General features: G+C 50.3%; 12 protein-coding genes across 12 annotated transcripts; 5 read left to right on the top strand and 7 right to left on the bottom strand.

Moving 5' to 3' along the window:
- Nucleotides 1-189: 189 nt before the first annotated feature.
- Nucleotides 190-2,275, bottom strand: M438DRAFT_356893 (DUF500-domain-containing protein; the record flags this gene model as incomplete). The annotated part of the gene is made up of 3 exons (XM_029907130.1): nt 190-1,878; nt 1,932-2,020; nt 2,077-2,275. The coding sequence occupies 3 exons, from the start codon at nt 2,273-2,275 to the stop codon at nt 190-192; spliced, it is 1,977 nt and encodes a 658-aa protein (XP_029759076.1).
- Nucleotides 2,276-4,065: 1,790 nt separating this feature from the next.
- Nucleotides 4,066-5,586, top strand: M438DRAFT_382130 (uncharacterized protein; the record flags this gene model as incomplete). Its single annotated transcript, XM_029908912.1, has 3 exons — nt 4,066-4,201; nt 4,260-5,516; nt 5,570-5,586. 3 exons carry the CDS (start codon nt 4,066-4,068, stop codon nt 5,584-5,586), a joined length of 1,410 nt encoding a protein of 469 aa, XP_029759075.1.
- A 394-nt stretch (nt 5,587-5,980) lies between these two features.
- Nucleotides 5,981-8,226, bottom strand: M438DRAFT_336858 (putative multispanning membrane protein; the record flags this gene model as incomplete). The annotated part of the gene is made up of 3 exons (XM_029903929.1): nt 5,981-6,220; nt 6,274-8,093; nt 8,142-8,226. The coding sequence occupies 3 exons, from the start codon at nt 8,224-8,226 to the stop codon at nt 5,981-5,983; spliced, it is 2,145 nt and encodes a 714-aa protein (XP_029759074.1).
- A 1,436-nt stretch (nt 8,227-9,662) lies between these two features.
- M438DRAFT_347110 (uncharacterized protein) lies at nt 9,663-10,982 on the bottom strand. Its single transcript, XM_029905822.1, has one exon. It carries the CDS (start codon nt 10,720-10,722, stop codon nt 9,715-9,717), a length of 1,008 nt encoding a protein of 335 aa, XP_029759073.1. The 5' UTR covers nt 10,723-10,982; the 3' UTR covers nt 9,663-9,714.
- Nucleotides 10,983-11,576: 594 nt separating this feature from the next.
- Nucleotides 11,577-13,383, bottom strand: M438DRAFT_366854 (uncharacterized protein; the record flags this gene model as incomplete). The annotated part of the gene is made up of 2 exons (XM_029907917.1): nt 12,598-13,383; nt 11,577-12,544 (listed from the first exon to the last, which is right to left on the bottom strand). Exons 1-2 carry the CDS (start codon nt 13,097-13,099, stop codon nt 11,577-11,579), a joined length of 1,470 nt encoding a protein of 489 aa, XP_029759072.1. The 5' UTR covers nt 13,100-13,383.
- Nucleotides 13,384-14,305: 922 nt separating this feature from the next.
- M438DRAFT_356888 (uncharacterized protein) lies at nt 14,306-14,893 on the top strand (the record flags this gene model as incomplete). The annotated part of the gene is made up of 4 exons (XM_029907129.1): nt 14,306-14,410; nt 14,458-14,474; nt 14,650-14,821; nt 14,885-14,893. The coding sequence occupies 4 exons, from the start codon at nt 14,306-14,308 to the stop codon at nt 14,891-14,893; spliced, it is 303 nt and encodes a 100-aa protein (XP_029759071.1).
- Nucleotides 14,894-15,452: 559 nt separating this feature from the next.
- Nucleotides 15,453-17,495, bottom strand: M438DRAFT_277248 (nucleolar complex-associated protein 3; the record flags this gene model as incomplete). The annotated part of the gene is made up of 1 exon (XM_029900911.1): nt 15,453-17,495. One exon carries the CDS (start codon nt 17,493-17,495, stop codon nt 15,453-15,455), a length of 2,043 nt encoding a protein of 680 aa, XP_029759070.1.
- A 202-nt stretch (nt 17,496-17,697) lies between these two features.
- Nucleotides 17,698-18,893, top strand: M438DRAFT_366853 (60S ribosome subunit biogenesis protein NIP7). Its single transcript, XM_029907916.1, has 2 exons — nt 17,698-18,284; nt 18,340-18,893. The coding sequence occupies exons 1-2, from the start codon at nt 17,851-17,853 to the stop codon at nt 18,473-18,475; spliced, it is 570 nt and encodes a 189-aa protein (XP_029759069.1). The 5' UTR covers nt 17,698-17,850; the 3' UTR covers nt 18,476-18,893.
- Nucleotides 18,894-19,219: 326 nt separating this feature from the next.
- M438DRAFT_251143 (uncharacterized protein) lies at nt 19,220-19,651 on the top strand (the record flags this gene model as incomplete). Its single annotated transcript, XM_029899646.1, has 1 exon — nt 19,220-19,651. A coding segment is annotated over one exon (432 nt), but the record flags the coding sequence as incomplete, so codon positions are not given.
- A 1,188-nt stretch (nt 19,652-20,839) lies between these two features.
- Nucleotides 20,840-22,366, top strand: M438DRAFT_277294 (uncharacterized protein; the record flags this gene model as incomplete). The annotated part of the gene is made up of 1 exon (XM_029900917.1): nt 20,840-22,366. One exon carries the CDS (start codon nt 20,840-20,842, stop codon nt 22,364-22,366), a length of 1,527 nt encoding a protein of 508 aa, XP_029759067.1.
- A 347-nt stretch (nt 22,367-22,713) lies between these two features.
- On the bottom strand, nt 22,714-24,188 carry M438DRAFT_336851 (uncharacterized protein; the record flags this gene model as incomplete). Its single annotated transcript, XM_029903928.1, has 2 exons — nt 22,714-23,007; nt 23,136-24,188. 2 exons carry the CDS (start codon nt 24,186-24,188, stop codon nt 22,714-22,716), a joined length of 1,347 nt encoding a protein of 448 aa, XP_029759066.1.
- Nucleotides 24,189-25,162: 974 nt separating this feature from the next.
- On the bottom strand, nt 25,163-25,458 carry M438DRAFT_49197 (uncharacterized protein). Its single transcript, XM_029910138.1, has one exon. It carries the CDS (start codon nt 25,415-25,417, stop codon nt 25,241-25,243), a length of 177 nt encoding a protein of 58 aa, XP_029759065.1. The 5' UTR covers nt 25,418-25,458; the 3' UTR covers nt 25,163-25,240.
- Between the last annotated feature and the right edge of the window lie 140 nt (nt 25,459-25,598).

Raw genomic sequence — 25,598 nt, 5'->3', positions numbered from 1 at the left:
GGCAGAAAGGAAAAGAAATCAAGACCCGCTGTCGTAACATCATGAACAAAAGAAATGCAGAAATTATGTGAAGCCGATGCAATATTCGCAAAGAGATTGCCCGCCTAGATTCTTGAATCTTGATAGATGGCTTTTGGTAATACCAGGGATAAGTGGAAGCTGTGGCCTGCTTCCAGATATGAGAAGGTTCTAAGATGCTTGGGCACCCTCTCTCGTCTCATTTGGAGTAGGAGGGAGGGAATGGAACGTTCCAGGCATGTCGAGTGAATCTTGGCTCTCGTTCCTCCGGTGTTGTTCCAGAATATGACCCCATGGGTTTCTCTCTTCACCAGGGCTAGGTGAAGGGTCGCCGAAGCCAGGGCTGTCAGCGCTCAATTTATCTGGGCTAGAAGGTACACTCCATTGAGGCTTGTTGGCCTTGAGGGGAGACTCTTCAGGGCTCGAAAGCTCGGTGGAAGAAGGACGCTGAGCTCCGGGTTCAGCATTGATAACTACGGGACCTTTGCCACGGTTGGGGTTGCGGGGAGGAAGCTTTGGTGTGATTCGTTTAGGCACTTCGACGAGACGAGCGCGAGAGATGAATTGAGGAGCGTTGGCTTTCTGGACCGAGTGCACGACAGGCTCTTCAATGATGGCCTCGTCAGCAGTGTCGTCACCATCTTCGTCGGCATCGTCAAAGCTTTCTTCGGCAATGTCCTTGTTTTCCGGCTTTGCTGGCGTTGCCTGCTGTGGTGGAGAATCTGAGCGCGAGTCGCTGCCACTATCCGTACGGCGGTGCGAGGAGCGGAATGAGGAACGTCTAGGACTCGAACGTGTTGAGCGCGAACTTGGATTGCGATCGATCTTTGGGCGTGGCTCTGAGAGGACGTTGCTGTCTTCGGCAATTTCGTGCAAACTGCTTTGGCGACTGCGGAAACTGCCCACGCGTGGGCTGATGGGTTCAGCAAAGTCCGTCTGGGTGCACATGTCTGACATGGAGCGTGTGACGCTGACGCGTTTGGGTTGCTCGACGGCTGTACTGGCGCTCGAGAGGGGCGTTTGCGACAGGTTTGAAGTCGTCTTGAAGGTGGAGTTGCTGCTGCTGCGGTTACGGTTACCGTTCTTGTCCAAGCTCTGTCGACTGAAAGTGTTGAAGATGGGACTTGTGGGAGCAGGCTGGAAGTTGAACTGCTCCCAGCTAGCTCGTTTTTGTGTTCCTGCTTCACGGATGCTCATTCCTTCTTTTTCAAGAGCCAGGACACCGTACGGGTCCGGATCTTCTTTGTCCGGGATGCCGAAAAAGTGGTCCGGGTTGTTGATGTCGAGGTCGCTCGGTGGCGGAGCTGAAGGAAGTATGGATTGATCGACGTCTTTGTCGCCTTGCGCGGCTTTGATGGTCTCAAGAAGCGGACGACACTCGAGGGGTGGATGGCGTATTCTGCCGGCTAAGATGTCGCCGACGGATATTTTTTCGTTGTAGAAGCGCTCGTTTTCGTCGGTTCTTTCGATGACAACTGTACCGTCAATCTGGACACCGGCATAGAAGCCTCGCGACTTGAGGTATGTGAATATAGGGGCTTGTCTCTTGTGAATCTCGGTTTCGATAAGACCACCGGCACCCACAGGTCCAGCGACGGCACTGACTTCTCCGCCTAAAGTGCATCTGATCTTGGAGAAGGCATCGAGAGCCTTTTGGGTGTTGATGACGACTACACAGTCATAGATGTCGACGCCGACTAGAAAGCCGAGACCGGCAGTGTGCAACATGATGCCTGATGGAGGTGACCAGCTGCCGTCGGCTGTCCTGCCTACCAGAACACCTGAACCGCCAGCGCCGGACACCCATAGACCGGTGCGCATTGTCGTGAAGATGGCGAGGCCTTTTGCATTCTTGATAACCTGGGTATTGTTAGACGAGCGTCGGCGGCGAGTGGACGAGATAGAGTACGCACTTCTGGAGGGATATGTTTCAGGACCTTCTGCTTTGCCTTGGGACCGTCTGTTGTCGCGTCGGTAGTTTCTTCTTGGTAGAAGCCATCCTCTGGGTTATGTGGTTAGTGGACGCGCGTGCCGTGTGGACTGGACTTGGTGACATACTGCAGAAGCTGCGCAAGATGCGTGCAGCCTTGTCGCTCTCCTTGTCCAAGGTGGTCGGCCAGAAGGCCTCGGAGCCCAGCTTGTTGCTCAGCTTGTTTACAGGGGCGCCCAGCTTGTCGACGAGATTCCAGGCCTTGTCGAAGCCGACCTTGCCTCCGCCGCTTACTCGAGACCACCAGCTGCTCTGTTGCCCCGTCATGTCTTGGGCCTAGGACGCATTCAATCTCCAGTATGCGTGTGAGTTTCGTACATGGCCAGCGCCAGTCTAGGGAGAACAAGAGAGAAGAGAAAGATGAAGATTGATCGCACTGTCTGCTCGGACTGGCTAGGGAAAACGGCTTCTTAGTTACTTCCTTGTCCATGTTTGGCCCTCGTTGACGTAGCCGATAGTCTGTGCGTCAAGGCAGCGTCGTCGGTCGTCTGAACTCTCGAGCATCATCCAAGCACCTTCCGCCGCCTCCGGCTCCTCCAATACTCACGATTGGGCAATCTCTCTCTCCTCCAAAGACTAGCTACAATGTTGTGCTCCATCCAACATGTTTCTGACTTCGCCCCGATGCTGTCAACATGCCAGGCAAACTCTCCCCTTTGCTTGCTAATTTATCCATTCGCACGCCTAATCTGCACCTGCAACGGTCTGCTGGCGTCGCTGCTTATGTCCGCCGCGTTTTTCCAATGTTATGCCCTCGAAAGCTACTCTCTATGGCTGAGACATTCAATGCAGATGTGCCCAGCGCCCGCTCGTATCAGCCTCGTGAGCCTCGATAACTCCGCTTTCTCTGCGACCCTTGTCTATCACGCGTCAATATTCCATCCTTCGTGATCTTCAGCTTCATGCTCGACTGCCCCTCTTCTCAGCTTTCTTCAGGCCTCCCATGCCGGAATCTCACCCGCCCTGCATCTCATTTCAAAAAGCTTCAACGCTTACCCCTCGGTCCGAGCCTTGAGCTCTTTTGACATCCACCCTCGACTGTCAGGGTTCACGCGAAAGAAAACCTCATCTCGTCGTCTTCTCGGTCCACCATCTTTCCGTTGCGTGAATGGTGTTGGCATTATACCGTGTCTCAGGTGGACGCTGAAAGCGTTATCTTACTCTCCATATTTTGCTAAATGCAACGGCTGAGATGTACCCGTTCGGAGATGGTTTGACCATGCCGAACCGCTCGTTCTGTAGATCTCTGGTACTTGACCGTTGATGAGCCTACAACAGGCACGCATTGATAGATATATGATCCTTGGTAACATCTTGTTGAACGGAGCGCACCAAGTGGCCAGCTCTGGTCACGCTGATGTCCTTGTGTCTTTCTGTCAACGATCGAAGTCCATTCCGACTCATGGATAAGAAGCCTGGGGACTTCGTTAACTATCTGAGACTGTTCGGTCCTGGACATGCACTCAGGAACGAGCGTGTCTTAGCTATCAAGCATGGTTAGCAGTGTCACGAAGGCCACACCATTACTACGAAGCACTCTCTGGAGTCCACATTTCATCTCTCGTTTTTCAAACATCGGTTGCACATTCGCGAAGCATGCAAAAGCCAAGAAATCATATCGGAGCTGGCCCTTCGTCGTTCTTCGAAGCACCCGAAGAAGTCTTGATTGTATGCAGGTGCCAGCGCTTAGCAAACAACGACGATTGGCTAAAAATCAGCCCTGAAACGTGGCATTTGATCTACACCTCAGGCGGCTAACGCAGACCAGGATAAAAGAGCCAACCATGCCTCCGAACACGTCTTCGCGACCGCGATAGATTCGTGTTTTTGGTGAAAATAGTATAGTATTAGACTCCAAGTATTATGCAGGTGCTTCACAAGGGTGTAACTCTGTAGGTGAGAAGATGAGGGGTCAATCACTTTGACAGCAAAGGTAGGTAAGATATAACTGGACGCTGATCGCGAGTCTACAGCTTTATCTCAGTTCTCTTTCATTACACCGATCTTAGAATCTTGAATTTGGAAGACGCTACAAGCTTGGCTTATATCACAGCATCATGAGTTCTAGATCTGGCAGTCTATCTGGCACCACCTTGACGAGCAAACCTTCCACTGCTTTCTCCGCGTCGTCGTCTGCTTCTCCTCCAGGTTCACGCTTGCTGTTTGGCGAGATCAACAGCTCTTGCAACCAATGTATGAAGATTGTGCCTTCCCAGGTTGTAGCTCGCACCTCTGACCTCACTTCTTGCAGCATTCAGAAGTGCTCGCTCAACATGCGGATTGATACTTTGCCCAAACCCTTCATTGCTTGAATTCTGGAATACGGCTGCATGTCGAGAGGCACTCCTTCATATGCTGTCACGCTCAGACATGTCAGCATTGCGCTCAGTGTGCCATGGAATCAGTGAGCGTGTGACCGTGGAGGCATTCTCTTCTATCAACATTACCTTCCGAACCAGAACTTTCAGTAAATCGGCAAGACTTTCAGCTCTGCAGAGAATTGGTCGTCATATCAGAGAAGTGACTTTCCGATTGCCCAGGGGTCTAGAAGCTACATTGCCGCCGCTGATCGACCCTTGGACTGGAGAACAAAAAGAGTTCGCGTGGAAACCGTCTTGTGCCCAAGGCCATGACACAACATCCAAGAACAAGGAGTCGAGATACGGTGATACAGAAACCACAGAGTTGCTGATCAGACAATACCCACCTCTCTTTCACGCAGCTACGAACTTTCAGTCTTTCGCCCAAGCGATGTCTTACTTGTCGAGCCTGGAGCATCTGAAGGTATCTTGCCCGGGAACTGTTGGGCAGGATACTCAGTCACGGGGAACCGATATCACGGAGATTGTGGTCACATCTCTTCGCCTCGCTGTTGAACAAGCCAAGCTCAAGCATCTGAACACCTTGACCTTATCACACGTCTATCATACCGATATCATGGCTCTATCACCTCTGGCAATGGGCTCACATCCAGGCTCCGCCAGACGCTGGTCCAACGTCCGTGTACTGGACATAAGCATGTACTCTCCACCTCCTTCACAAGCCAATAGCGACCAAGTCAAACTCCTTCGCGAATACATCCGTGGCTTCAAAGCGCTTCGGAAATTCTCATTCCGCTGGTCAGGCGCAAGAGGACCATCGCCACTGCCTGACATCCCGGCAGAGCAGAAACACACACATCCAGCTTTGCGAACCGCATCCTCTTGTGCGCCAATCTTCCCGAATCTAGAATACCTGTCCATCAACAATGCAATCATGTCAGCTCCACAAGTCGTCCTCTTGATCAAAAGACACAGATCCACGCTCATCGAAGTTGATCTCGAGAATGTCGTTCTGAAGAATGGTACATGGCAAGATGCTCTGGGAAGTCTGGAAGGCGTGGACATCAAGACAAACATTCCTCTCATTGCCGAAGAAGGAGACGTACCCATTATGCTCGCACCCAGTATGATGAAGCCTCTACCTCTGGCTCCATCTCCAACACTATCTCAGTCCAAAGGCCAAGCAAGTAAAGCAACAGATGTAGCTAGAAAGATGTTACTGGCCGAGGAAATCGGGCAGGGTGTCCCAGGACATAGAAGACATCGATCAACTCGAGAAATTGAGGCAGATGTCGGTGGAGATAGGAAGAGGAGGAAGGCGAGAGATATGACGACATGGTTGCAACCTCAGCAACTCAGAAGAAAATGTGGTGATTTGTTTGGTTGGAGGATGAAGAATGGACCGACGCTGGTCGTTGGATAATTTAGCTGGGATCCCCATGACTGGTATGACTGATGAGTTATGAAATTTCGACTTCCCAAGATTATAACGAAACACGCATAACAAGCGATGAGCCGCTGTGGGATATGAAAAGTGATGTGAGTTCGGAAAGATAACAAACAGGTATATACAAGTTATAGAAAAAGCTCTTTCTACCACACAAAAAGAAAAAACGCCATCGCTCAATCTGCAGTCTTCTCAACGTTCAACTCAATCAGCCTTGATAGCGCCATAGATCCTACGGACAAACGCGTACGCGGTCAAGAAGCCGATGGTTCCAGTCAGAAGAGCATAAACAGCGCATGCAAGACCGGAGTATGCGAAGAAAAGAAGCGACGAAACGAAGCCGTGAATATGCAGGTGGTTGAAGTAGTAATAAACACAATAGGCGAAGATCCAGAAACTGCTCGAGGCACCGACCATGAAACTGTGCCACCACCAATGGTAGTTCTATCAAAATTGTTAGTATGGATTCGTGATGAGAAGAACAGAGAAGACTTTACCTCAGAGCATAGCTGAATGTACACAGCTATGACTGTGACCTCCATGACAACTGCAACAAGCATGGTCGCTACAACAGCAAGGAAGCCAAACACGTAGTAATAGCCACTCTTGTCTTGCCAGATGCTCTTGAAGACGAACATCAGTTCGATGGCGATGACGAAAAATGCGGGCAGTCCGGCGAGAAGGATGCTCTGCCAGCTGCGAATGTACCAACTCTGTTGAGGGATCTGGCGAGGAATGGTGTTGGCTCGGATAGGATGAGACCAGGCTCCAACGCGCACAAAACCGTACCAGGAGCCGATGTAGACGAGTGGAAGTTGAATGAGGAGCCAGAGTGCGACAAGGCCAACGAGAGTTCCGAAAGGCAAAGCAGTGCTCGATGCCTGCGCCCAAACGAAAAGATTAAGAATGAATACGATTGTGAAGACCAGACCGGGGAAAAGAGTTGCGGTGACAAAGCAGTTCTTTTGCCAGACCTGACCGCCGAAAGTTTTGTAGACACGGGCAGAGAAGTAACCAGAAACGAGACCAGCGAGAACGAAAAGAGCGACGGCGACGCTGATAAAGCCCCCTCTGAAGGAGGGGTTGAGAATGCCGAAACAAGACAGAATGATCAAGCCAGCCACAACGAAGACGAGTTGAGTACCAGAACCAACAAGAGCAGCCAGAACACCACCATACGCAGGCGCACGGAAGACGTCAGCGTGGACCAGTTTCCAGCCAGTGAGATCTTCCACGGATTCATCGTCGGAGGAAATGTCATTGTCGCCATCGCCTTGATCCAGTAATCCGCCAGCCTTCTCTTCAGGCTTACGGGGTGAGCGAGTACCAGTTCTGCCGCGCTTGACCTTCAACTTGCCCTCCTCGACGTTCGGCGTCTTGAGGTCACCACGAATGGTACGAGTGAAAATGACAGCGACAACGGCTGTGAGCAAACCAGAAATGATGATCGAGTTCATGATGGCGAACCAGTGAGTACCAGTCGTGTCCTCCTGATCAGCGAAGAAAAGGCTCCAGCGGTTCTGCCACTCAACATGTAGCTCCTCTCTGAAGTACACAGAGTACGTGTAGGGAATTGTAAGAGTAGCATCCTCATCAACGTCGTCGATGGTCGCCGGGTGGTAGGTCGAGTCGGAGGAGTAGTAAGAAGCAGCAGCGGCAGCAGTACCGTTCTTGCGCATAGTCAATTCCATGCCGTTGCTGACGTCGGTGATGGAAGCAGGTATGCCTTGAGCATCTCTGTTACCAGCCTCGATGCTCTTTGCATAAACCTCAAAACCGACAATGACCTTCTTGCCTTGTTGTCCATCTCTTCCTGGAGCCATGTGGTATCGTATGACGAGGGTGACGTGGTTGTTTATGAAGTAACGAGGACGACCAGTGGTAGGGTCCTCGTCTTGGAAGCCCATTTTGAAGCCTGAAGCGTAGTATTTGCGAGTCTTGTCGGCCGACACGAAGTTTGTTGCGCCGGGCAAGTTGTCGACGACCCATTCGGCCACATAGTTGTCCTTTACAATCTCTTGCGCCTTTCGCAGGCCTGCCCTATCCACCTTGTGACTGCAGAGGTAGTGAACCTCGTCGTCTTTCCCCATTTCCAGCTCATAGTCGCTGACGATGATGCGATCGCCTCGGAGGACTTCACCCAGGTTTAATGCGATGCTCGAACCAGAGATAAGACCGCCGGCTCGTCGACGACCGCTGGGTGGGCATACAAAGGGGAGTTCCGAGTAGGCGTATTGTATTTGGGTCTTGTCTGAGTAGACCTTGTTAACGAGCAGCGGTATTACATCGCCGTCGCTATAGCTTTTGATTGACCATCCTATGTCGGGTCAGCGCACTTTCTCTGCACCCAATTCGACTAGCATACCAGGGATGTAGAAGGCCTGTGTGAGCGACAGCAACAGGAAGAAGGCAGCGCATAGGCTGGTGCGTGTCGACGAGGTGGTGGCCATGTGTGTGTGTGTATGTGTACAGTATTAAGGCGAGTGAATTAAACTATTCTTGACAGCAGACGTTTCGCAACGACAGGGCAGACATGGGCTGAAGCTTTTTTCCCCTTCGCCTCGGCCGATGGAAGGTTGAGCAGGTACGAGGATTCAAGTGTTGAATGCTGTTCCCCGTCCACAAACGAGGGTAATCGACACTAGTCTTACAATACGGGTGTCGGGATGGGAGACCAAGGGATCAGCAAATACTATGCCGACGGGAAGAGCGAAAGTCAAATCTGAGCGGTCGAAAAGGTTGGACGAGGGCGTAACGAGAGAATGGAAGGGAAGAGGAAGGCGGGACGTGGAAAAAGCGATCACTCGTCCATAAGGAAAGAAGGGGGTCGACCTTTCTAAAAATGCATGCGAGCTGCTGCGTAAGATAGGGAAAGCTTGTCCCGCCAATCCACCCTCGACCCCAGCATTTCAGGCACACGGCCCTCGACGACCAGACCAACAAAGCCACACTTGAAACCTTTCTTGACCTGTTGATTGCGCAACCCGTTGTCCTGTGCTGACCCCGTCTGACTCTTGTCCAAGACCGAACCTTTGTATTTCTCCAACATCACAAGTCGTGATTCAGTCGGTTGAAAGCGCACAATTAGGCGGCTCAACAGCCATATTGTTCGTATCACTCTTCCGAAGGACGTGAGACCACCTCAGATCCGTCGCGCTCCCGCCAAAATAGGTCATGATCGCGTTGGATTATTGACATGGAAGCGATGAAGATCCACAACGCTTTCGGGCATCTTCGCGTCCTTAATCACATACAAAACACCATCCGTAGATATTCCTCAAGTGCAATTTTGTATCGCATGCAGGAGAGACGGTACACAACTGGCCTGCGTCGTTTCAACGATCTCTGTACTTGTCGAACAATTTGCGACAATCTGATATCTCTTTCAACATGCTCGGGTGCTTGCATATTCAGGTGCATATTCTCTGGTCGCTCTGTCTCTTCCAGCCCCTCTTTGATGATGAGTTCGGTCGTTGAGAAGTCCGACGCACCGCAGAAGCATGCGGCTGACAAGACATCAACCTAGGGTGCAGGTCAAGCTCTCGCCTTTCTTAGCTTGCACCAAGCAAAAGCCTTTGTATCGCTTCAGCTTCATGGTGAAATTTCTCTAGCCATTGACATACCTGGACCGTCGTAGGTTCAAGATATTGGAAAGTACCGTTCTTGAGCGCATCTGCTTTGTCGAGAAAACTCGAAGTTCGAGTTTACCGCCCACCGTTGAGCTGCGTACTCGGAAACAAGAATCCCCGAGGCATGTCGTGCTCTGCAGGCAGAATGTACATGGTATAGGCAGGCAGGCTCCGCTCGGACGCGAACGAGAGCTAGAATACCTCAGACCGGCATGGCATACATTAAATCATTTGGCTTGAAGGGACGCAGTTGGGACTCATTGCACACTTCACAGCTTGTGTTGTTCTGTATGGCTTGAATTTCGATCTCTACCTCGCAGCAGTGACTCTCTTCTCCAAAATGCTCTCGAGTCGTCCACCAAGGTCAGCGTATGACACTGTACCGTCTGTGTCGTCCGCAGCTTCAGCAGATTGGTTATACAAAGCCTCCATATCTTCTCTCTCCACTTTGACCACCCATCCGCTCGTAGTGATCATGGTGCGATGCTGTCCTTGGCTTTCAAGAAGCAGCCCAGAAGCTCTGACCAAACCTTCGACCCACTCCCGGTTGACGCTTCCTCCGACCTGTCTCGCCACATCTTCGAGATCGACAACTGGTCTGGCCTCAAGACCTTCCCTTACGAGTCGTACGGCTCTCTCCCTTCTCTGAATCTCTTCCTCTCTGGCCTTCTCTTCTTTCAGCCTCTTCTCTTCCCTCTCCTTTGCACGCTTAGCCTCGACTTCTGCCTCCTTTGCCGCACGTCTAGCCCTCTCTGCCGCAAGCTGTGCTTCACGCTCCTCTGCTCCCTCTGCATCTCTCGCACGTTGAGCTTCTCCTTGCGAGCGCATAAATTCATGATAAGCACGACGTTGATCACGGCGTTGGAGTGATTTTGCCTTCTTGGCACCAACTGTGCGATTGTTGCCGCTGCCAGGAGGTGCTTGGGGACGTGGGTTTATGGGACCAGGCTCACCATCGTCATCTTGTGGTGGGTCTGCAGGTCCAGCGAAGTCATTGAAGGGGGCATCTGGCTGTTCTTGTTCGTCCTCTTCGGCGTCTTCAATGAATGGTCGTGGTGGAGGTACCGCTTGTTGACCTCCTTGTTCCGGTGCTTGAGGTTCAGGCTCGGGAATGTGTTGATCAGGTTGATGGTCCGGCTGTGGTTGATTCTGTGATTGTCTCTGGTCCTGAATGTAGGCTTGAATCTGAGGAGCATAGTATAACGCTGTACAAAGTGCTGCGAGATGGAGTAGATCCTGGTATAGAGGCGTCCCCGGAGTTGCGAATGGCAACAGAATATTCAGCCCTCTCTGTATCAGGGAGAAGGGATTGACCATGATGGCGGGCTTTGGAACCCGACCACAAAGTGCGAATCCAGACCTTCCCTTCTCGGAACGTTGCTGAAAGATGCTTAAAATAATAGATATGATCTCGCGAGTGCTGGCCCAGGATTGTCTTCAGTAACCGATGTGGACAGAGATGCCGATGGGATCGCTGTTACGTTGGCTGAGTATCAAAGATCTCGAAGTGTTTGATGATGATGCTCCCGACACTCCAGATTTTCGTCAATTCTGAAGATGTTCGAGTTGTTGATTTGGATACCTAGTTACAAATTGTTCCCAATTTGTCGCTTGGCAAAGTAGATCAATGAAGTCACGAAACGCACGGACGCGTTTTTCCAACTGTCCGATCATGGGATGACAGCTCCGACACGAAACGACTCTTTGTTTCTCTCCAATCTTCTCAGTGATTTCATCCGTCATTTCACAAGCATGAGCACGTGAAAAGCTCTTCTTCAGATTTACGACTTTATGATTTAACTAGAAAAACCGTATGGGCATCATGCATAACAACTTTACAGGTTGAAGTGTGTGCGTTACAAATATGCGATGAAGCAAGCCCCGACTTTCGCTCAGCTTCCGAGTTGGTATTTGGAAACTGCAATGCCCCCCTCTTTCGAGATCAACCCGAAATTGTGACCCTGCATCTACAAGCGGTGCACAGAAATACACTGACACACAATCCGAAATGCTCAACAATCAATCGACGGGATTTCCATGGCTACAGATTCGTGGCACGCTCGAGGAGTTCATCTCTCAACGCCATCTTTCAACAAGCAAAACCTTCATTAGCCACGGCAAACTTCCTCGAGATCGAAAAGGTGGTGGATAGAGTTGTGCGACTTCGCTCATCAAAATCCTGCAAAGAAACCGCCACCGAGTGGTGGTAAGCCGTAGGCTCCGCCGGTGATATCCAAAAGCATCTCTTCCAGAGTCAGGCCGGCAAGAAAGCCATAGTCTTCGACTTCGTCCGCCCTGGTCAACTCCATATCCCATTCCTCTCCCGCATGCCACGCAGCAGTGTCTGCAGCAAGTACAGCAGCGAGATCTTTGAGGATGGCGGAAACGTCGCCAAGTCTTACATCAATGGCGGGATCGGGAACATGACCGCAGGGTATAGATGTAACGACCACTCCATCTTTGATCAAGCGATCATCTCTCTGTTCCTGCTGGAATGCGGAGAGGGACTCGGTATGCAGATTGTAGAGTCGACAAAACACTAGGTTTGGAGCAGTGGAGAGCAGCTCTACGACATGGCTCCAATCCTCCTTATCGTCCAGTCCCAGGCCGCCAAAGGTGATACCAGTGACAGTTTTGAGATGAGGGACGAGGCTATCGATGGAAAGTCCAGGTCCATGGTGCGGCAGAGAAAGACCCAAGATCTTCAGGTCATGAATGTGGATGTTTGACAACCAGGTCGATGCGAGCAAAGCGTGGAAAAATCCGTGATACACGTCGGTATCGCTCAAATCACACAAATTCTCGCGGATGCCTAGAAAGCGCTCTGGGTGTTTGTAACGCACTTCCCACTGATCGAGATACCTGAGCTCGAAGCTCATCTCAGATAAGGAATGACGCAAGAGAGTCTGATCATCTGAGTTGGGATGGAGCAGTGCACCAAGCGGACTTGTACTTGACTTGCTTAGGTGCAGCAGATCTGTCAACACGGTCCAAAGCTCAGTAGCCCTGGCCATGGAGTCGTAGTGAGCAAGTCCTTGGATGTCGACTCCAACACCGCTGACGGTGCATCCTGCAAGCGCGGCGGCAAACAGGGTCTCCGACAATGTGGATCCCAGAAACAGGCGTGTCGAAAGGGCTTCTTGTCAACAAGTCTGCGGAGCCCAAAGCTGTTCAAGCAGTTGCCGGCCACACTGCTATCGTGAACTTCGATATTGATGCTGTTGCCATGTTGCTTGATGTTTCCAAACACTTGCACCATCAGCTTGCGGTACACAAGATCTGCAAAAAAGCGCTTGTGGGTTCGGACGTGATCGGTCTTGATGCTCTGATCGGTCTTGATGCTCTGATCGGTCTTGATGCTCTGATCGATCTTGCCGCTCTTGCGAGAGGCGCTCTTAGGCTTGGACGGCGTTTTGTCTGGTGATTTGATAGTAGCGAGAGCGCGGAAAGCGTTCATCCTGATCGTCTTGACGAAGGGACCGAAGAATGAGTGGGCAGAGATGGCAACCAGTGCATTGATGCTGTAGGGCGAGGCGACATGATCACGCGTAGAGAAGAACTCAAGCGCGAATGCGCGGTCGGCCGCCTTGCAAAACTTCTTACAGATGCTTCTGATGGCGACAAGGTCGGAGGGATTGGTGAAGATGAGGGTCAGAACCTCAGGTGGGAGGCTCAGAAGGGTTGCGCCTGCCATGGCTGAACCAACGATGGTGAGAAATAACAAGCTTGACAGAAATTGACAGTCGTGGGTCGCAGCTTCCCCTCTTTGAGGGTGTGGTGTGCAAACAGCGCTTGGTAGGATTTTCTGTAGCAACAAACGCCGAGTCCGCAGAGAAAAAGGATCTTGCCAACTTCCGCCTTGTATGCAAGACGTGGAAAGGCGCTGCAATGAAGACCTTCACCAAATTCTACTTCTCAAAACGTTACCATTCCATGTCATCCTACAGTATTGAGGTCCTGGAAAGCATTGCTGCACACACTGAATTTGGTCCATACCTCGACACAGTAGTCGTCTGCATATCACCTTACCAAGTCGAAGATATTTCAGACAATCAAGCCTCAAGCGATGATTACTCTGGAAATAATCTGTGGATCAGAATCAGTGACAATGTCTTTTCTGGACGGTCGCCTAAATCCACATAGGTGCAAACTTCTTAAATCCCAAATCCTAAATCCGAAGGAAATGGCCGACAGATTTTCACATCAAGATTTTATACGTTATGGCCGGTCTAGACTTATAGTACACATCTAACACTGCTATAATGGTATATATAGCTATGACTATATACATAGTTATTATAAGGGCGTATACTAAATTTTAGAGTACGCGCGTACATATAAGCACGGAGATTTCCTACTCCTAGAAATTTTTGAGCACTAGGGATTTTCAAGCACGGCATATTTTCGAGCACGGCATATCTTCGAGCACGGCATATTTTCGAGCACGGCATATCTTCGAGCATAGCATATTTTCGAGCACGGCATATTTTCGAGCACGGGAGATTTCTAAGTATAACATATTTTCTTAAGTATAAGATGTCTTCGAGATTTTCCCCGGGCATAGCGATACTGATGTGCTTATACATTACAGAAAAGGGCATCTTAGATAGGACAATTATGATAAAATAGCATGTTGCAACCTATACGATTTAGCAGAAAATTAGCAAAGATACAGCGTTGTACGATCGCCATTTCCTCCGGATTTAGGATTTGAGGAGTTTGCACCTATGTGGATTTAGGCGACCGTCTTCTGACTCGATGGAGAAAATCTTTGGAACCATCAAACGCCACAGACCGAGTGTTGCAATCGGGATCAGCGACCGTCTCACGATCAACTTCAAGACGGATAACATTGGCCACGAATCCTCTGTGCTAGATGAAAATACCGGACATCAGATTCATGCCTTTCTTGATGCACACACTGGACCAAGAGCAAGATGACCGCCTCGATTTTGTTGTGCACTTTCCAAACGACACCAGCACGATCGATCTCTATGGTGACAAGGTGTGTTCGAAACTACAGGACTTTGCAGCTTGTCTTGCCTCTCACAGAATTACGCTCGCCCAAGGTAATCAAGACTTCAAGGTCCCAAGAACTTGTTACAGGAGATACGCGGACATGAGCCAGGAGGAGAAGGATGAAGAAGAAAGACTGTCTTACAAGTATTAGTAGGGACAAGATAGCTCGCAGTCAGGAGGACTGCGTGGCAGATTGAGGGAGAGCGTTAGCTAGTCTGGTATTAGTGACCCGGGGTGGTGGGATGAACATAAGTGGGAGAAATTGTCAGACGAAGAATTCTGCAAGACCGACGTAAATCCCTTTACCGGCACAGCTACGAGTACGGGGTGGAAGCATGGCATCTTCACTTGCTGCAACAGGAACCGACTGTCGTGGGTGGGGAATGGGACGATGAAAGTAAGTACGTATTTGTACCCGGAAAAAGAGCTTCTTGGGTGGTTGGTTGCTAACAACTTGCAGATTGAATGACCTGGATGGATGAGAAATGTGGTGGTCATAAGATCGGCTAAAAGGGTGGTCAAGGCAAGATGTGCAAGAGACAACCGTAGATTACAATCTAGTCTGATTGGTATCTCGGCGAGCTGGGCTTCATGGACGGAGTGACAGTGGTAGAGGAAGACAACGAGACCATGGGAGTTGTGAGCAAGCCCACGAGATATGGGTTGCTTGAAAGATGAAATAGGAACCGAGCTCTCTCAGTCCGTCGGACCGTCTTTGTCGCAAGATGATCTCTCAAGGTAGCTACACGGTCCAAAGAGAGCACAAAAGAACAAACGCTCTTAGTGGACAACTATCCGGTGACCAAAGCCATCTTGCCTTTTGATAGCTACTTTAATGCCCAGTCTGCGTCCAGGGATCTCGATTCTAGTGCGATTCCTCTTCGTATGCGTACACGTTGGCACCGTCCTCAAGAAAGACGCCGAGTGCTTATAATCGGCTCGGTACGAAGTTGACTGAAAGCATATGTTGTATTGAATGCTTCGAACTGATAATTCGCTACACAAAGAACTATGAATGAAACTTTCGTCTATGACCTCGAACGCACAATACCCTTTTCAAGTGCAACAATACTCTCTTTCACTTGGGGACAGAAGTGGTGCCTCAAAAGTTCGCCCTCCCAAACTGTTGTTGCGAAAGGATTACTTCCCTCAACCTCGTCTCTAAGGGGATTGAAAACACCGTCTCCCTTTCTCTCTTCCGTGTACCATAGTGCTGCAATCTTCTTTCCTTGCACCTTGGCTACTTGTTGCAATAGGCCCATCATTGCTAAACATGACTTTTCGGGTAATTGTAGAGAGATTGTGAGGAGCTGCTTGGCGAAAGCGGCGAGACGGAGAGGCGGAACGGAGCGAAGGTTTTGCGGTGGTAAGAGGACTGAAGACAGAGAGCGGAGGAGTAGGACGGTTGTTGTTTGCACGTTGATCTTGTGCTTTGCTTGTTGAGGAAGGAGAGCTTCGTCGTCGTTGCCGTCTGGATCTCTCAAACGTAGAGACTTGGCACTCAATTCCAAGTCTGGGTTCATGGAGGATGGGAGGAGGGTCTTGTAGAGATGTGTGATGAAGAATTCGAGATCCAGGTGAAGCGAACCGACGCTCTTTACGACGTCTTGACCCTGGAGAAGGGCAAAGGCCGTGATGATGCAAAGGAGGGACTCGCGATTGATGTTTCTAGGCGCGGTAGAGGCGTCCTCATCTTCCTCGGCGAGTGCTTGTTCAGCGGCTTCTGTGTTGATGACGAGTTCGCGGAGAGCTTCTAGGATGTCGCCGAAGAAGTCCTGGTTGATGAGATGGGCGTAACGGGCCAGACCTTCCAGGACAGCACCCATGAGCTGAGGCACTCGTTGCTTGAGGATACGGAAGTAAGCAACAAAGACCAATTTCAACATCTCTGACTGGTTCTTGTCGCGCTCTTCATGCGAAACGGTCGCATCGGCTTCTCTGAACTCCTTCTCCACACCCTTGACCTCGCGCAGGCGCTTCCTCTCCTTTTTCGTTCTGAACTCGCGCTTCTGCTTCTGTTTCACGCTCGGCTCATCCTCATCTTTGTCGGTTCGTGTGCTGCTACTCCTGTGTGCAAACTCGGACAGGAGACGCAGGTGTAAGAAAGTGTTGAGCACGGACTCGTGGATGTTATAGCTTCTTGACTTCATCATTTTGCAGAGCAAGTCGACAGCCTCGCGAGAAGCATTACCATCTTCGTCGTCGCGGAAGAGTGTCTCTAAGCATTCGACACACTTGTGGAAATCCGGGTTTACTTGTCTGATACTGAGTCTGCCGACCAGGATGTTGATGAGGTCGCCGCGGAAGTTGAAGTGAGGAACAGTGTTGAGTAGAGTGCAGGCACATGAGATGGCGACGCTAGCTACCGAAGCAGCCTCCTTGTTCTTGTCACCACTCTTCTTGGCAGCTCTTGTCAGAGCCTTGACATATTCGTGGTAGCCACCAACGAGAGACTGTTCGAAATTGCGCAGCTTGCGGACATCCTTGGACAGTTTTTGCTTCAACTCTTCCTTGGACACAGGACGGATACGGTAGCCGGGGATGATGTCGCGGTAAATGGCAAGTTGAGTAGCCAGACACAACTTGACGACGGTTCTGTTCTGCGATGTGGCATGGACTTGCAACTTCTTGAGCTGGCCAATGTGCTCCTCTGGGTCTTCCGAAATCATGCTGGCAACACGCGCGAGTTCTTCCTTGGCTTGCAGGATCTGTTCACGCGGCGAGATTTGTGGCACCTCGGGCTGCTCATCTTCTTCGTCATCCTCATCATCCTCGGCAGCCTCACCCTCGTCGCCGCTTCCCAGAAAACTGTCGGCATCCTCCTCTTTCTGCTCAACAACAGCAGGCGCTTGCTCAACCCAGCCTTCCGAAGTCTTGATGGGCAGTCTTGTCTCCTCCTTCTTTTTCTTCAAGTTGCGCGGCCGGTTCTCGTAATCCTGTTCCAGGTCCCATCCAGCGGCGTTACGGTAGAAATCCTCGATCTTTTCCTCGGAAGAAACACCATTCGCGGTGTTGGCGGGAGGTGACTCGACTTCTGGGCTGATGCGACGTCTCTTTGCAATTGGCGCCATTTTTCAAGAATGGTTTCGATGGTCGATATGTTTTCTGATAGGGAAAGAATCAGCAGCTAGGAAGAAAAAGATTAGAACAGCCTTCCGCCAAGCTAGGCACGACGAGCCAATCAAAGGGCCGCATTTGCGGAGAAGTCGCGAAACCCCCGAGGGTCCGATCCTTCTCCGCGTTCTGGGAAAGCATCCGAGGATTCTTTTTTCTGCCTCGCTCTTTCCTTGGATCTATCCAACTATTGTCACTCGATCGAATCATTTCGCGCCTGCCCCGACTTCACTCGACCGCCTACTGCCGTTCGATCGTCTGCACATCTCATCCGCGCCTATCTCATCAACACTCGTTCGCATCACCGCAGACATGCGTCCTCTCACAGAAGGAGAATCCAAGACCGTCTTCGACAAGCTCGCCAACTACACCGGAAAGTCCCTCACAAATCTTTTGACCGACACTGCACCTGGAAAGGATGGAAAGGCCTCAAGATTCGTCTTCCGCGTCCAAGAATCAAGAGTCTACTACGTGCGCGAGGACATGGCCAACTTGGCCACCTCGGTAGCAAGAGACAACCTGCTGTGCCTTGGAAACTGCATCGGCAAATTGACCAAGACTGGCAAGTTCCGCCTTCACATCACTGCTCTGGACATCATCGCCCCTCATGCTCGCGCAAAGATCTGGGTTAAGCCCAACGGAGAGATGCCTTTCTTGTACGGTGGTCACATTGTCAAGGCACATGTTGGACGTTGGAGTGAGGACTGCCCTGAGCACCAGGGTATCATTGTCTACTCTATGAACGAGTATGTCGCATCTTCTCAAACTTCCCTTCTCGGCAAACAAACTAACATGCTCTAGCACTCCTCTTGGTTTCGGTGTCACTGCTCGCTCCTCGGCCGAGGCAAAACGTCTGGACCCTACTGGTATCGTTGTCTTCAGACAAGCCGACTGTGGCGAGTATCTCAGAGAGGAGGACACTCTCTTCCAGTCTTGAGCGTCCTGAATACATTTCGCTTCAGCATCAAGTTCTCGAAACAATCCGCCATTCACCCGCGCCCGCAGGAGCTCTTTTAAAAGTTGCATTGGAGATACCCGTCGATGGATCCGGGACAGCAGGAGTTCAAGGAGTTTTAAACTGGTCACAAAGTCACGTCAGATGGGAATGGATAGGCAAACCGATATCTCGCATTATGAAGATGATTCAACACACTAATTCGCATGCGCTGGTATGCAGAGCTATGGACCTGCCTTGAACGCGCGTCTGCAATTCTTTGAAGCCTTTGTGTTTCTTTCTTGCATTGTGATCATAAACTGTGCCTTTTGAACGCACAGCGCAGCTCTTTGTGCTTTGTGTGTGAACAAAGCCATCGACTCGAGACTTGCTGATGATCAGAAACATCTTCTGTCTTGACCCAATACTACATATAGATCTACGTCTTCGCAATCACTCGTAGAAACGTTTGATTTAACCAACCAACAAAGAACGAAACAGCACAGGTAAGCTACCTACCATTTGCTACTAACGAAATCTTCCAAGATGTCTGTAACACTAGGTCTAACTACAGGGGAATGCCAAATTTGTGGCGAAGAGTCAGCTCAGCTATTTCTTCTGCCTTGTGGTCATCAAGTTCAGTGCACACAGTGCATCAACCGTAACTTCACTGGTCTAAACGAGGTCAACCCGAGGCCTGCTTGCCTAATTTGCTCAGCCGCAATCCCTCTTGCTTCGGTCCGACACGTTCTACCTGCCAATGTCTTTTCTCACCTCGAACAGGAGTTTGAAACATGGACCATCCCTGCCCCTGAACGCCGATACTGTTTTTTTGCTCCTTGCAGTAGGTTCCTTGGCTCTTCTCGAACTGGCCCTCGTCTCCACTGTCCATCCTGCAACAACTCAACCTGCTCTGGGTGCAAGAAGGCCGCTCATGCCGGTTTCTGTACACCCAACACGGAATTTGCAGAGACCCTCAACAGCGTTGATACTAACTTCTCACAGTGCCCTCATTGTAACTACCTGCTCGAAAGGACACAAGGCTGCCCTCACATTACCTGCATTTGCTCATACCAGTTTTGTTTGTTCTGCAAATTTGACTGGGCAGTTTGTCAGGGTAATTGTGAAGCCGCTAGACACGACATTCATCAGCTTCACGAGGCGTTTGTCCTTGAAGAAGATCTTCTTGTTCATCAAGCAGAGGCTCGACAGCTCAGGAGAGCTTTCCGTGAATTGGTCGCTCGCCTCAATGAGCGTGCCCAGGAGCTTGAACGTCTTCAAATCGCATACGCACGTGCCGAGATGACCGGCAAGATCGCGATTCTATTTGTCATTCTGAGATTTCACTTGCGTGGTCGACTGGAGTATCTGTCTACCCTGACCTTTGAAGATGTTTTCCAAGTCGTTGAGCTTAGACGCGAGCTTACTCGTATGACAATTGATCTCTTCACTTCACCTGGAGAGATCCAAGAGTTGGCTGACAGAATCGCTGACTTTGGGAGGATGGTTGAGGTTGTCGAATCCACTGGGGAACAGCGTGCTGAGAACTTGCGCTATCTCATTCGAGAGCTCTACGAGCCTCTTGACCTTGAAAGTTGAAACTGATTGATCGGGGGGAGATAGCCACAAGGACAGGTTCCTTGATTCTACTAGTCATAATTAACCAAATCACATGCTGCCCTGCAAATGCCTAGGTTCCAGGTAGAACCATCCTGTGTTCCACTGTTGTTTTACTTTTGCCCTTAGTCACCTATGTTGACGTGTAATAACATCCAAATCGTATTTCTTACAAACGACTGTGCCACTACCCGAACCACTCCCAACTACAGTTAGTTTTAATTGCGTGAACGTGAACTAAACGTATGGACAGAACAGACTGCACAACGGAGTAGTCATCGAACGGCAAATCGCTTTGGATGATTGCCTCGGGGTCTACCAAAAGCAACAATTTCTTCATGATTTCTTTGAACGCTTACAACAAGATTGGAGATATGGTGCCTGTAGAATGCTATCTAGCTGAGTGTCCTACCAGGCTAGGCACGGTTTTGGTGTAAAGTTCAAGCCCCTGGTTTGATAGGTCCAGCACAGCTACTCTGACTCAATTCGATACCTAGATGATTATACATGTCCCTAAGAAAGCTAAACTGATGCCTGGAAGAATTCTTTGTTCAGTTTAGCCGCTAATGATTCGCGCTCTATTCTTTGTCTTACCATAAGAGATCAAAGCGTTTCCAGAACCGGCAGCCCTTCCAGTATAGATAGACAGAACAAAGAACTGCGAACAAATAACTCCTGAATCATCATGTCCTCTTGTTGATAGAAAGTTTGCACAACAGTCTCCAGAGATACATCCACTACAAAGCAATAATGTCACATGGCTTCAACGACGCAAGTGGGTTACCTGGCGGGAGATGGATATCTCCTGGTCAATATATAGCAGACGGAGGCCAAGGATCAGTCCACTATTGGGTTAAAGTCGACGCAACCCATAGAGTTATCGATCGTATTGTCATCAAGGATACTTGGGACTCTGAACCCACATCTGAGCCTGTAGAATGGGATGGGATGTACGAGGAACTCGTGCGCAAGGGTATGGATCTCGGTGTATCAAAATCCGGTGGATATGGGAATGCGCACGTCGATGATCGCTTCTACAAAGAGGCATATATTCAGGGGCTTCTCACACCTGCTGATGGAGAGTTATCTTATAACATGCCTCTACGTGGCTACAAGAGGGGTGATAAGCCTGATCCAAGACAAAGGCCTGACACCACTCATTGGCGACTTTACATGGACCACCTTCACTCTGGAGACATGCACACCTTCATCCAAAAATCTGTCAAGTTGGACGATTTTGGAACATACGAGCCGATACCAACGCCTGAGCCTTTCATCTGGTACACTTTGCAGTGTTTGACTTCTGCATTGATACAAATGGAAGAGGCTGCCAGAACACGGCCAAAGGCTCGAAAAGCCGGAGACGAAACGATCGTCATGTTGGACATGAAGCCTTCGAACATCTTTCTCGCCCCTCCAGGAGGGCCAAGATATCCGGTCTACCCACGTCCCATCATCGGCGACTTTGGCGGTGCACAGCTGACTCACAAAACAGCTGCGGACAATGTCTGGGGCGCAATGCAACAAATTTGCACGCGTGGGTTTTATGCTCCAGAGATGACTAGATCGACACAAATCGACGAAGACGATATGGAAGATCATCAAATCGAGTCACTACGTGTGGAAAATCTACCAGTGCATTCCTGGACAAATGTCTGGCAACTGGGCCGCTCCATTGAATGTATGATGCGAGCCACCGGATCCATGAACGATGTTGATTGGGCGACTGCAACAGAACTCCAACGAGAATCACAAATCAAGAGATCTCCGCCGAGATTCGATTACTCGCCTGGCTTCCAGTATAGTACCGATCTGGTCAATCTAGTGTACGACTGCCAATTGTTCAACCCAGAGGAACGTCCGACGCCTAGAGAGTTGATGGAACAGATTAACGAAAACATATCTGATCACACCAAATTCATGGACTATTGGGGCACAGAAGCATGGGTCCGTGAGCAAGAACAATACCCTGCTCAAAGAACCAAAGAAGAGAAGGAAAAGCTCAGACAGAAAAATGCCCGGCGCGTCCTGGATGGGAAGTTGTACTTCCTCCACGATTACCAGGATAAAGCTTTGGCTGAACGATACGCTGATTTGGACATGGACATACCCGAAGACTGTGCGCTTGTTTGGGGTGGAAACGAGGCGGAATACAAGCTTGGTCAGGTGGCAAGAGCGGGGGACACACCGCAGAAACCGGATAAGAGAAAGAGATCTAACGAGTCAGATGATGAGGACAAGTTGGACAGTCGACTGAGGAAGAAGCCGAAGAAGTGATATAGTTGAATGGGAATGTATGGAGTCAGTCTGAATAGGATATCTTACAGGCTCTAGAATGAATTGAAGGAGCAGGAGTGTCGCTCTCTGTGGACAGCGGCTAGATCATGAAAAGCATCCTGTTGTTTGACAACGTGTCTGCATACCTACAGGGAGTACAGTAGGGAGATCAATCATGGCATGACTTCCGCCAAACCCTTGACTCACGACCAAGGCTAGCGCCGCCGACACCTCTGTCCAATCCTCCGGGGTGCAAACAATTCTGATGCATCAATGTTGATCGATTGCATAGCCATGCAAGGTTTTGTCTGTTGGCTCCTTACACAGTGGCACAGTCTCTCCCTACATTACCCCTGCTTCTTGCATCCCTTTCCATTGTCCAGATACTCAGGAGCAGGGCGTTTGCGGTTTGGCAGAGATATCTTGTTGCAAGGCTCAGTGGAGGCAACCTCGGGCAGCAAGACAAGGTCCGGGTAAAGCGGCTTAGCAGGCGAGCATGGAGGGAGGAAATCAGGAGGAGGAAGCGTGACCAGGCCGTGGTTGGTCAAGACTTGAGGGGTGATCTTGTCCCAGGTATTCCAGTAGAAAGGCTTTGTGAGTACCTTTGCTTCGATGGCGAGAGGAATGGCTTGGTCGGACTCCTGAGTACGCATGTTAGTACAGCTGTTCCAAGAACTGTTTGCTATAGACCAAAATTTGTTGTGCATTGTGATAGGTACACAAGACGCTTGGTGCAGGCGTAGGTGGGGATCAACATTATCGAACTCACATGTATCAGGAAGACTGTTTCCTTCTCCTTGGCCTCCTTTAGACCTTTGTAGGTGGTATCGTTCAGAACTGTCCACTGCTCGCGCGCAGGATCCAGAGAGCTGAGTTCAGAGGCGAACTGATACAGCCACGACCCCTGGAGTATCGATGTGTTCGTCGCATAGCCACGGCGACTTCTCTGTTTGCAGCGGGCGATTTGAACCATGCCAGGAAGTATCTCCAAGAACTTATGATAGCCCATGTCGAGACCTTTAATCAGGGCTTCAAAGGTAGCTGGCTTGCCTCCGATCAGATTCAGGTGAGTAATGATGGAAACACGGAAGAAGAATCGACTTTGGAAGCTCCTGCACTCGCTGGGCTGATAGTGCTGATCAGACTTGATGGCGTACAAAACAGCACACAAATCATCTATCCTACTGCGTTTGTAGACGTCCGGGACCTGGGCTTCAGAGGCGAGGATGAGTTGTTTGAGCCTCGTGATAGCGTGACTGATTACTTTGGGATATGCTCTGCCCAGTGTGCGGAGAGCTTTGATGGCCTTCTGCGCAGGTGCATCGGCCTCGTTGATGATACACTTGGCCACGTCGATTTCCAGGGCGCCCAGGTCAAGGGTCATTCCTAAATCTCCGATGGCATCTTTCTTCATGTCGTGGATGCCGGCGAACTTTGCGAAGAACAACTTGATGAACGTGGTGAGACGCAGTTCGCCGAAACGATCATCAACCTGACGGAATATGGACTTCAGAACGGGATCCTTGGACATGACATGGATCAGGTCGACTTTCAGCCATTCTTCCGAGGACTCGGTTGCGGCCTGAACGTGACTTTGGGTGGAGTTGGCCAAGCTGCCAGGTCTCATGATCTCATCATGCTCTGCGAGTTCGTGCGGGTGCGAGGGCGTCTGGGTGTTGTAAGGCTCGCTGTCATCTGTTCTTGAGGCGAGATGACGGTAGTCGTCGTTTTGGTGCACGCTGCAATCACCATCTGGATCGTAGTCATCACCGTAACCATCGGAGCTGCTAGAGTGGTCGACAATGTGCTTGAAGTCGTCCATGACGCTGAATGCGCGATCGGTGCGTGCGCAATCGATTTGGATGGTGAGAACCGACAGGGTTTGGAATTTGGCTGCGATTTAGATAGAGTAAGCGAGGCGGGGCGCTAGGATGTGCGCGCAATAAGGAAAGAAGAAAGAGGTTGCAGTGAATTTCAAGTGCAAGTGTAAATGGACGCGCAAGTGGAAACATATCCACAACAAATTGGAAACGAGTGAGTAGTCAGTGCAGCTCAAGATCTCCACCGGGTATCTGCGGCCCTACCATCCGATGGCAATTGTAAACAAAATATCGATATGGGAAGAGCAGTAAACAAATCAGGATAACAAAACTCCAGGAGGGGCGCCTCCGAACTACAAAACATGCATGTCTGCCATGTGTAGCGAGAGTGGTAGAGTTGTGCAAAAAGAATAGGAATTGACCCACGATGGAATCGAACCAACAACCTAGTAGCGCAAGCAGTAGCGGCGAGCAACGCATTTCGGAACACAGCACCATTCCTGCTAGACTACCCAACTTCGGGACAACAGATGTTTCAACTCCATACAATATAGATCCACAGAATGCTGATTTCCAGTGCGATGATACCTGAGATCACCGTTCAGATTTACCAACATCTCGCACAGCCAGACGGATCTTTACGCTCATCATACACCATGCATGAGCAATTGAATCCAACGCTGCACGCTTTTGGGAGCATATTGCACCCCTAGTGTACTGATATATGCCACGTACACGGCTTTAGAGATGCACGACAAACATCGAACACAAAACTGAGCGCAAAGTGAGACCGCTGGGACGCAGCTCTTGAGGAAACAATGAGGTCTTGATCAAAATCACATCGCGCATCTCAACGAAGCATGACCGTGTCAGCGAGAAAGTTGGCGTGGTGGATTTCAGCACGCTTGGAGAGGAAGAGCTCGTCAAAGCTTGCTGGCTATGAGTTATGCCTCTCTCGTACGCTCTTTTGAACACACAGCGACTTATCCCAACAGCAAATGTGATGCTAACGATGTGGGTGAAGGGTTGGAGAAGCAGGAATTTCTGGAGTGTGCTAATATCTCCAAGTTCTTTCTATGATAATTACGAGAACCACGTACCAGAGAGGCCTTACCAAAAGGGCTATGCATAGCATGATGATCCGATGGCAAAAACGAGACTGTGAGCGCGCAGGTTGATACGCAAGGCACCGCTCGATCAGAGAAGCCCCCCCACCGTCGACCATCCGCATCTAGGGGTCATAGGAACGGAGACTTGAGCAAACAGCTCGTGGGAACAAAGGAAGTAGAGAGAGCGAGCGAGGTGAGGTTGCCCTTCGGAAAATCTGCTCCACATGCCAAGAAAGACGTCATCGCGCTCCTCGCCGTAGACGGTAGACCTCCATCTGGTATCCATCTTGCACACTCTAACCT

Source organism: Aureobasidium pullulans (genome assembly GCF_000721785.1).
Source record: "Aureobasidium pullulans EXF-150 unplaced genomic scaffold scaffold_13, whole genome shotgun sequence".
Taxonomy (NCBI): domain Eukaryota; kingdom Fungi; phylum Ascomycota; class Dothideomycetes; order Dothideales; family Saccotheciaceae; genus Aureobasidium; species Aureobasidium pullulans.
Note: the sequence above shows the minus strand (reverse complement) of the source record. Positions and strands in the feature narration are given on the sequence as shown.

Bases quoted from the DNA above. Each gene is read 5' to 3' on its own strand.
- M438DRAFT_49197 (XM_029910138.1), bottom strand. From the start codon at position 25,417: ATGCGGATGGTCGACGGTGGGGGGGCTTCTCTGATCGAGCGGTGCCTT.
- M438DRAFT_347110 (XM_029905822.1), bottom strand. From the start codon at position 10,722: ATGGTCAATCCCTTCTCCCTGATACAGAGAGGGCTGAATATTCTGTTG.
- M438DRAFT_366853 (XM_029907916.1), top strand. From the start codon at position 17,851: ATGCGTCCTCTCACAGAAGGAGAATCCAAGACCGTCTTCGACAAGCTC. The intron at 18,285-18,339 runs GTATGTCGCATC...AACATGCTCTAG, and splicing joins ATTGTCTACTCTATGAACGA to CACTCCTCTTGGTTTCGGTG.